Here is an 11,022-nt window from a genome sequence, read left to right on the forward strand (position 1 = left end):
TGCAAAATTAAAACTTGCAAGTGGCATTGACCAAGCTTGTCACAGATTATGGATAAGTTTCTGGAGATATTCTGGATATATTATTAGTAAAATCACCAATTTATAGAATATATTTAGACATTTGTCTGATAATTATTTAACCTTGAACATTGGGGTCTCATATGAAATGCTCTGTGACACCTTAAAGCAGTATCAAATTGCTGTTAGGACTGCTAAATCAAATTATTTCTCTGAAGTAATTGCAAAAAATGCCCATAGGCCTAAAGTCATTTTTAAAACAATTGATTCAGTCTTGAACCCTTCTACAGCAGGCTACCTTACTGCAACACCTGAGATTTGCGAAAAGTTCCTTGAATTTTCTGTGGACAAAATCCAGGACATCGGAGCACAAATATTGCCATCAGTTGTTTCTCGCTCCGAATCTCTGGTGCTTTCCAGTTCTTTCTGGCACTTCGACCCTGTCTCGCTCAACCAGCTGTCAGATATTTGAAACCGACTTCTTCACCTATGGATGTGTTTCCGTCACGTTTTCTTGAAGACATTTTTTATTTCTGTCGCTCCCATCATACTGGCCATAATAAAAAGTTCTCTGATTAGTGGAGTGGTTCCCACAAGCTTCCTACATGCTGTGGTGCAGCCTCTCCTGAAAAAAACAAACCTGGACCCTGACATTTTAAATAATTATAAGCCTATCTCAAAGTTGTCATTTCTCTCCAAAATTCTGGAAAAGGTAATCTACTCACAGCTTTCATCTTATCTCGCTGATTGTAACATGCTTGATAAATTTCAAGCATGCTCCCTGGATCGTGGGGACGGGGTCATCTTAATTCTTTTAGATCTCAGCACAGCATTTGACACAATAGATCATACCATGTTATTACATGGTCTGGAGAGAGTGGTTGGTATTCAGGGGGTTGTGTTAAGTTTGGTTCTCCTCATATCTCAAAGGTCGCACTTTTTCAGTTAATATTGGCAAATATAACTCATGTTCAACACTGATCACATGTGGCGTTCTGCAAGGCTCCATTCTGAGTCCTCTGCTCTTCTCTTTATACATGCGTCCTCTTGGTTCTGTCTTTCAGAAATATGAGGTTTCTTATCACTGTTATGCTGACGATACACAATTTTATCTTCCTGTTAAGTCCAGCAATGGAATTCCATTTTAAATTTTATCTCCTGTTAAAATGTGGTTAGTTAAATGGGACAAAACTGAGGCCATTGATTTTGGATCACCTTTTTGTGTCGCTATTATGGAAAACCAATTGGGTTCCCTGTCTTTAACATTGCAAAATAGAGTTAAGAACCTTGGCGTTATCTTTGATTCTGACTTATTATTCGATAAACAGATCAATTCTGTTGTCAAAGGAAGCTTCTTTCATCTCTGGTCCATTGCCAAATTAAAACAGTTCCTCTCAAAGAAAGACCTAGAAGTAGTGATCCATGCACTAGTTACATCCCAGCTTGACTACTGCAATTCACTATATAGGTCTACCTCAATCCTCCACACACCGTTTGCAATTGGTTCAGAATGCAGCAGCTAGACTTCTGATGAGAACTAGGAAAACACCTTACATTGGTTACCAGTCAGATACAGAGTCGACTTCAATGTTCTGCTGTATGTGTATAAAGCTTTGAATGGGTTAGCACCACAGTACATTTCCGATCTTCTCCATCTTTACTCTGCTCCAAGATCTCTCCGTTCATGCAATAAATTCCTTCTCTCGGTTCCTTGGTCCCGCTTAAAGACTAAGGGTGACCGAGCTTTTGCAGTTGCGGCTCCTATAGGTTGTGGAATGTGCTTTCAGTTCTTCCCCCACATTGGACACTTTTAAATCTAGCCTAAAGACTCATTTATTTTCTTTAGCTTATGATGTTGCCTGAATTATATAGGGCGTTTTGAGTGGTTTATCTTGCATGCTTTATATTTTATCTTAATAGTTTTATTATCTTTTATCCTTTGTGTAAAATTGTACAGCACTTTTTTTCAACTTGAACATTGCAAAATATGATTCCAGTAAAGGTTATAATCTAAGCAAACCAGTTAGACAAGAACAGGTATATCTTGTTGATTTCCATGTCTTGTTGTGTTTGGTTGTCTTACATCATTGTACTGGGTGGTCTTGATTGAATGAGGTGCATTTCATTTTATTTTGGTGGGCATAAAAGTCTAAAACATTTTTCCTGTTTTCAAAGTCACAGAATACCTTTGAAGTATCTTTTGAAAAAGATTCCTTGGCTGACTATTGGTACATGGACACTAATGATTCTCTTCATTTTGTATAGCAAGTTGTGGTGAAAGACATTAGTTGGTGATTCTGTTGTGCAAGTCCTTGGAATTCATAACAACATTTAATGAACTGGTCATCAACTGGTCACATTGTTCAAAACATATATTGTATGTGTAAATAAGTTGTTACCAAATAAGTATATATGAATAACAAATTTTTGACAAAAATGTCAGATATAACCTTATAGTTCCAGGGTGACGATATTACTCTGATCCTTCAGAAATCAATCTATTATTTTGATTTGGTGCTCAAGAAACATTTGTTTTATTATTATTGTTGCGCTGCTTAACATTTTTGTGAAAACTATGCTGCATTTTCCCCAGGATTCTTTGATGAAAAGAAAGTTCAAAAATACAGTATTTATTTGCAATATACCTCTAATAATTCTGTAGCTGTCTCCTCTAATGCACTAAAATATGAACATAGTATTTGTACTATTAAGCATGTATTAATTTCTATACAAAAATATTTAACACTCAAGAAAGTTGGGTGTTTATATTGAAGTCTTAAAGGGCAAGTGCCCTCAGACTGAGCTTTTCAGTCGGTCAGACACCTCCGTGAAGTGGGCACCCCATAAAACGAAATAATCCCCAAAACTATGTCATTCGTTTGTGATACGTTTGTGCTGATTTGTGCCGCAAAAATGAACGTTTCTGCTGGTTTGGTGTTTGAGATATTGAGCATTATTTTTTTGGTCATGTGACATCATTCTCCACCCCATGTTGTTTAAATCGCTTCAAACTGATGCCATTAGTTTGTGCTCGATTTGTGCTGGTTTGTGCCGTCAAAACAAACACTGTAACTGTTTTCCTTCCACAGATATAACAAATATAATTCGGGAGCTGTGACGTCACTCTCCAGCCCACTTCCTCTAAATCGCATGAAACCGGCGTCATTCGTTTGTGCTCGATTTGTGCCGTTAAAACAAAAATTGTAACTAAGACCTCTTCTTAAATATAACGAAAAAATGTTTTATGAACAGTTATGTAACTCTCCACCTTCATGCCATCCAAAATTGCTCCAAACCAGTATTGTTTGTTTGTGCTCGATTTGTGTTGTTAAATGAATCCCTGTTATTGATTACCTTTTTTTTTTTTAAAAATTATGAAAAAACCCAATCAATTCACCCAAAATAGTCTCATTTGTTTGTGCTTTGTTTGTGCTGGTGCCAAAAGTTTCGTTTGTGCTGCTCTGGTGCTCCTGGTTTGGGAGTCACACTTGTGCCCTTTGCGGTCAAAAGTAATATATTATATTATAGCTAAAGCCTATACATTTAACAGAAATAGTAGGAGCAATGTGATTTCAAATTGAGTCTCTGTTTGCTTTCCTAATTTTCAGTGTCAGAAACAGAAAGTTGTGCAGCATCAGTCCGTGTAATTCCTTCAATTAATTAGCCTACGTTGAGAAAAACAACAACTTATTTCACTGTCTACTAAACCAAATCAAAAAAACAAATAAAGTCTTTCGTTTAATTTGATTTTACCTGATAATAAACAAAGATAAATACCTTTTTTTTGTATATAAGAAACTGAAAAATTAGCTTTAAGAGTTTTTTTTTTTTTTTTTTTTGTATTTTTGGTTTATGGGTAACACTTAAATTAGTTTATGCTTTAAAATTTGTTTCGAATGTTTGGGCGGCCCCTTAAATACTCATTTTAGATTTATGTGGTCAAACAATATTGAGGATTTTTTTTTTATTTATTTCTATTTATTTTAGTCTTAAAATGCCTAAGAAAAACTTAATTATGCGTTTTTAGAAGCTTTTTTTTTTTTAAATAAATAATAACATAATTTGTGTTTCATTGGAAAAACCCAAAATATCAGAAAACAATGGAAGGGATCGCGCTAGCGCCTCCGCGAACAAGAGAAGTGTGTTGTTGCCAGATGTACATTGGCAAGAAATATATGAAACAACCAATTAGAAAAACTGTAAATAAAATGCAGAGCAGTACCCTACATCAAATGAAAAAAATCTAATCAGCCTACCAGGTACACGGACCTGGACCCCAATCCAATATTGTTATTATTTCATTATTTCTGTACAAAACCAAAATGAAAAACAAATAAGGAATTATCACCAATTAATTATGTAATCATGATCAATTATCCTTCAGGAAACACTGAATATTATATAAACCTTTTTAACAATGTTGATTTGTGTACCGGGAGTAGCTAGTAGGCCTATTTTCTATGATGATTCCATATTTCTTTGAAATATGAAACAGTTTTTCTTGATGGTTTTTTTGAGTGTGTGTGTGTGTGTGTGTGTGTGTTTTTTGTTTTACATATAACGAGAGAAAAGAGTCTGATGTTTTTTATTCAATCTTTTTTAATTTTTTGGTAAGCTAAAAGTAAACATTTCTTTAACCTTTAAGACTTAAAATAGCCTATAGGCTATTTCTGATTCTTCATTCAGGCTGGTGAGGTCATTGCCTATAATTCAGTGTCTTATATTTTAAAAACCTGAGCAGCACAAACAAAACTTTTACCTGCACAAGCCAGCACAAATGACGCACAAACAAACTAGACTTTTTTGGCCAAATTTGGAGCATGTGAGCGGCCGAGTGACCTGAGAATGACCTATAAAAAGTTATTTTAATATTTTAAAAACCAAAGCAGCACAAATGGAAATTTTACCTGCACAAACCAGCACAAACAAAGCACAAACAACCAAGACTATTATGGGCGAAATTGGAGCATGTTGGGGGCTTTGTGACGTCAGCGCCTAGAATTCAAAGTCTAATATTTTAAAATCGAAAGCAGCACAAATGAAACTTTTACCGGCACAAACCAGCACAAATGATTGAGACTATTTTTGGTGAATTTGGAGCAGTTGGGGGGGCTGGGTAACCTCAGAATGAAAAATAAATATACTTTTACTTATACCTAAAAAACCAAAGCAGCACAAATTTTTTACGGCACAAACGATTGAGACTATTTTGCCGACGTTTTGCATTGGTTGGGGGGCCTGTCTACGCCTATCTAAAAGTCATCATTTAGAGATTCTTTTAACGGCAAAAACCAGCACAAACGAACAATACTGGTTAATTTGGATGGCATGAAGGTGGAGAGTTACATAACTGTACATAAACTGTTCGTTTTTTCCTTATATTTAAGAAGAGGTCTTAGTTACAATTTTTGTTTTAACGGCACAAATCGAGCACAAACGAACAACGCTGGTTTCGTGCGATTTAGAGGAAGTGGGCTGGAGAGTGACGTCACAGCTCCCGAATTATATTTGTTATATCTGTGGAAGGAAAACAGTTACAGTGTTTGTTTTAACGGCACAAACCAGCACAAATCAATGGCACCGGTTTGAAGCGATTTGAACGACATGGGGTGGAGAATAACGTCACACAACTAAAAAAATAATGCTCAATATCTCAAATACCAAACCAGCACAAACGTTCATTTTTGTGGCACAAATCAGCACAAATGTAGCACAAACGAATTACATAGTTTTGGGGATTATTTGGTTTTATGGGGTGCCCACTTCAAGGAGGTCCTCAGACTGAGATTTTCAGTCAGGGATCGGGTGGAAAATGGTAGTATAGGCTATTAATAAAAAAAGGAAAAGAATAATAACAGTAATAATAATAATAATAATAATAATAAAAAACCTCACTAACATTATAAGTGACCCCTCAAGGAAAGGAGTAGAAATAGGGGAAGAAAAGCATTTCATGATACCTTTAATAATTTTAAAAATAATTGTCCACCTTTGTCAAAGAACATGATGTCCTATGAGGAAGAAGAAAGAGAATGAAAAGAGATTAGTCCCCCCAAAAAAATCATAATACTATGGGCCAGATTTAATAAACGCAAACTGTATTATGACATGCTTTTTTCAGTGTTAAATAATGCCACAAATTCCAGTAAATTGACAAGCGCAAGCCTTAATAAATCACGCTGTATGATTTCAATAAGTATTCTCCTCCCATACATTTTCTGAAAGGAAAAAAATCTGAAAAGAGAAACTCCTACAAATGCATTTGCAAAATGATAAGCCACAAAAATAACTGTGTCCATACCTTTTCAGCGCTAATTTTGCACTGCATGTCTTTAGTAAATCCTTGCCAAAAGAGGGTTACACTGGCGCAAGCTGTTAGTAAATCTGGCCCTATATATTTTAACACAATAAACTTCCATAAAACTGTAAAATGCAGATCTGAATGAACTTCTCCAGCACACAATACATAGGCTACAGCTAGATGTCCTGTGAATCAGTGAAATCTTTGACTTAATACTCACAATAAGGAAGCAAGCGCCCATAAGTACAGTCTTCATTTTAACATCCATGTCCAGAGGGAATTGGATACAAAAGTTAGTAGCATCAGTGAAGCATTTCTTTATGAAGCCACTTCGTTGTTTTATGATTCGACCAATTGGCTTCTCATCAATCATGCCTTTTACCTAAAGACAGACCTTCTTAGTGCATTGGTGAATTAAACATGCATTGGTGCACAAAATGCCTTAACATGTTTAAGTCTAAAAAATATTTAATTCTAGCACTAACACTACCTGAAGTAAAAGTTACCTCAAAGTTTACGTCACCACAGCATTTGAATGGAAGGAAGGGCCCATGGATTTTCAGCAGTACCTCATAGTTGGGGCCCAGGATGGAGAATCTTGGTAAAAAGAAGGACCAATCCTGTTTCACATAGCCTATGGTAACTCCAAGGGGAGACTGTACCTCAATCTAAGGTTGGAAAATTAACATTAATTAATAAATAAAAAAGGAGACCTATGTGAAAATGTGTGCAATAAGTACACAGAAAGTTATTTGAGGCACCTACACTTACAGATTGTACAAGAACACTGAATAGAAATAGAGTTCTTTATAACTAAATTTATAGCAAATTCCCAATTTATTAATAATAATGCATATCAGTCTCTGCTCTAATTTAATTGGGCATTTAAAATACTTAAGAAACAACTGGGTATGTGATGTGACTGCAAAAATCTGGTTCTACAGCTTATTAAATATTTAAATGAATAACTCAAAAGGACACATGATACCAGCATGTGTGTAAACACACAGCTAAAAATAGAACACTGTCCATCTCATGCCAAATTAGTTTAACTCCTCATGCCACTGTCCCATAAAAAGAATTAGCTCAATCACTGCACAGCTGCTTGCCAGATCCACTTGGCAAGCAACCCAACAACTAAATTATATCTGTATTTATACCAGCATCAGCTTTGTTTAACAACAACAGCAACAACTTAAATTCACTTAACCCCCTTTTGACTGAATGTTAAAACTATATATATATGTATAAAAAAGGAATGCACTGGTTCTTTTTTAAGGAGTCAGTCAAAAAGATTCACAAAACAGCATTTGACTTGTATGCGAGCGGTTTGAATCAGATTGTCAGTGAATCATTCAGAGCTGATACTGAGTTCACAACTTCATTTCCTCACTGAACTGAAGTCATTTTTTAAAATGAACCGGGATTTGTCATGTATTGGGCCGTGAAACTTTACATCTCTCGTCGTAGTTCCTTTACAAAGCAGCAACTCTAGTTCAAGGGTTAGTTCACGCAAAAATGAAAATTCTGTCACTAATCACTCACCCTCATGTCATTCCACACCCATAAGACCTTCGTTCATCTTCGAAACACAAATGAAGATATTTTTGATAAAATCCGATGGCTCAGTGAGGCCTGCATTGACAATTAACACTTTCAATGCCCAGAAAGCTACTAAAGACGTATTTAAAACAGTTCATGTGACTACAGTCGTTTGACCTTAATGTTATGAAGCGACGAGAATACTTTTTTGTGTGCCAAAAAAAGAAAATAACGACTTTATTCAACAATATCTAGTGATGGGCGATTTCAAAACACTGCTTCATGAAGCTTTGAAGCTTTACGAATCTTTTGTTTCGAATCAGTGGTTCGGAGAATGTATCAAACTGCCAAAGTCACGTGATTTCAGTAAAGGCGGCTTCATTAAAGCTGCTGTCCGCAACTTTTTTTTGTGTTCAAAATTTACAGAAATTATATAATGAGAATGTACAACATGAATCCATTTTCCAAACCGTGTTTTTGTCTTACCCTGACTCATTATGGTACACTTATAAGTGTTTATATTCTGACTATTTCAGACCGGACTGGTAGGACCCGCCGCAGAGTATCACAGTTACTGTGTGACTCGCCATAGACATACACGGAGAAAAGTAGCTCCGTCTACAATGTTCTTCCGCAAGACGCGTGCAGTTCTGTTTATTAACCGCTAGAGGGCCAAAAATCGCGGACTGCAGCTTTAAGTCATAAGTGATTCAAAATTTCAATGGTTCACCACTGGGGGGGCGTGACTTTGGATTGATACATGCTCCGAACCACTGATTCGAAACAAATGATTCCTAACCCTTAAATGCATGACTGTTTCGCCGATCATTCTTACATATTCGGGTCTTTATCGACCCGGATCTATATCTAACACGAAAGGATCTCTACCTGTCGTGATAATATAAAACTCCTCTGATATTAGAGTAACAATTACAGAATAAAATAAAGCATATTTTGTTACCTTTTGGAGCTTGAAAGGGCTCCGTTTGAGCAGATGTTTATTGCCATCATCACTGTCCTCGTCAGAGCTCATTTCCCAGTAAATTCAGCAAATAATAGGCACGTTTTATGTTTGAGGTCGCAAATATTAGCCCATTCGCGATCTCAAACGTATTCTCAAAACTATATAATTTTCAACATCTTCAAAATCAATATTTCGATCGCTAACAGCTTCACCAGATCCATCCAGTGACAGTTACAGTCATATTTGATTGCGTTCAGTACTTGCTCTGCAGTAAATCACTGAGCCATTTCATATTTTTCTTATTATTTCGTTTTCTGTCTGAAAGAGTCGTCACTTCAGCATTGTGTATCAGACATTGCCACCTTGTGGAATAAAGGTGAATTGCACTTATTCCGTCATCTAAGATTCAATTATTGTTGTGCAGAAAAAATATACGTACACTCATACACACCTCGGGTTGTTAGCAATTTTTTACAAAAAATGAATTCAAAAATAGGCATTCTTTTATAATTTTATGATTATATTTATGTTATATTCTTTATAATGAATCGATTGAGGAATACCAAGAAGGTTGAAGTCTAACTTTAAAAAATGAATGAGGAGGGTAGTGAATGATGTCCCGGGTCACTAAAGACCCAAGGTATGCATTTAAGGGTTAAAGTTTAGAAGTGTTTTGAAATCACCCATCATTAGATATTGTTGAATAAAGTAGCTAATTTGTTTTTTTGGTGTACAAAAGGTATTCTCATCGCTTCATATAATTAAGGTCAAACGACTGTAGTCACATGAACTGTTTTAAATATGTCTTTTGGGCATTGAAAGTGTTAATTGTCTTTCTGGTAATGGAGGGCTCACTGAGCCATCGAATTTTATCAAAAATATCTTAATTTGTGTTCCGAAGATGAATGAAGGTCTTAAAGTGTAGAACGACATGAGGGTGAGTAATTAATGACAGAATTTTCATTTTTGGGTGAACTAACCCTTTAAAAGCTAAACTACACACAATTCTTTAAGTGATTCTGTAAATTGTCACCCAAATAAATAGTTTTCCCTGATTCTGCTTAATGTGTGTCATTTTAGGTGCCAGTGGTATCCTCGTCAGTTTTTTTTGTTGTTGTTGTCTGAAGCCTTGTATGTTGGAGCTCCTTTCAACATCTCTACAAAGACATTTTATTTAGATGTTCCAGAACCCCTGATAAGACTGACAGTCTATTCTACCTCTTGCAGGCAGCAGCGCATTGGTCTATTTAGCCGTATGACCTCCTGGCCCATGTTGTCTGTAATTCGCATTTGGAAGCCGCGCGCTGAACCACAGATATTGCGTGTAAAGCAGTCGCTCTTTTCTTTGGCGTGGTAGATCTCTTGCCCGATGCTGTTCTTGATCTCATACTGGTTGTTGGTCTCAAAGCCAGTGAGCACTGTAGACAAGTAAGGTGTGAACAAAAATGCTTTTAAACATTGGCAGTGCTCTAATATGGTTAAACAAGGAACATGAACAAGAAAAGACTCACTCTCTACTATTGATATTTTTTGGTGAATAAGCACCTGGTTGATCTGAAATGCACAACAAAATTCCAGGTATTAACCAGACATCACACTTAAAGACAAATGTATTGATAGAAAGAGAGAGGCCCACCTGAGTGAGGTACTCGAGACCGGGTGGTACTCCATAAGGTATAACCAGCGGTGGAACTGCAGGTGCTGTAGAGACATTTATGAGGAGGATAGACATACATCATCGTTAGCCTTGCATTGTCTTTATTAAATGCATGAATTCCACACATCTAAATATTATATCACACTCCTGTACACATTTATTCTTTGTTTACCTGCGTATGGTTGAACCTGGTGAGGTGTTGGATTAATTGGACCAGATGGATTCATGACCGGCTGAACTGGAGCTGGTTGATTCACTGGTTGGAGCTCTGCAGAAGCCGCTGGTGCAGGAACATGAGGAATGATATTTGGAAGATTGTTTTGGACTGGAGAGCCTAGTTTAGGAAAATAATAGATCTTTTTGTATTGATTTGCTTCTGTGTTCTAGATCATTGAATGAACAGACAATAAAGAGACAAAGTAAATCTGAAAATATTAACTTTTTATTGTTTATGGAACGTAGAGCCGTTGGAGATAGTGTCCAACTACCCTTTACATCCGGTTGGTGAGGTCAGAAAACACGTTCTGATGACGGAAGTGA

At 36.3% G+C, this 11,022-nt stretch overlaps 1 protein-coding gene across 1 annotated transcript; it reads right to left on the reverse strand.

Moving 5' to 3' along the window:
- Positions 1–999: 999 nt before the first annotated feature.
- On the reverse strand, positions 1,000–10,709 carry LOC137030704 (phospholipid scramblase 1-like). Its single transcript, XM_067401142.1, has 8 exons — positions 10,655–10,709; positions 10,462–10,526; positions 10,337–10,379; positions 10,044–10,243; positions 6,826–6,987; positions 6,540–6,701; positions 5,979–6,029; positions 1,000–1,134 (listed from the first exon to the last, which is right to left on the reverse strand). The coding sequence occupies exons 1-8, from the start codon at positions 10,707–10,709 to the stop codon at positions 1,000–1,002; spliced, it is 873 nt and encodes a 290-aa protein (XP_067257243.1).
- Between the last annotated feature and the right edge of the window lie 313 nt (positions 10,710–11,022).

This window comes from Chanodichthys erythropterus, chromosome 11 (assembly GCF_024489055.1).
Source record: "Chanodichthys erythropterus isolate Z2021 chromosome 11, ASM2448905v1, whole genome shotgun sequence".
NCBI classification, from domain to species: domain Eukaryota; kingdom Metazoa; phylum Chordata; class Actinopteri; order Cypriniformes; family Xenocyprididae; genus Chanodichthys; species Chanodichthys erythropterus.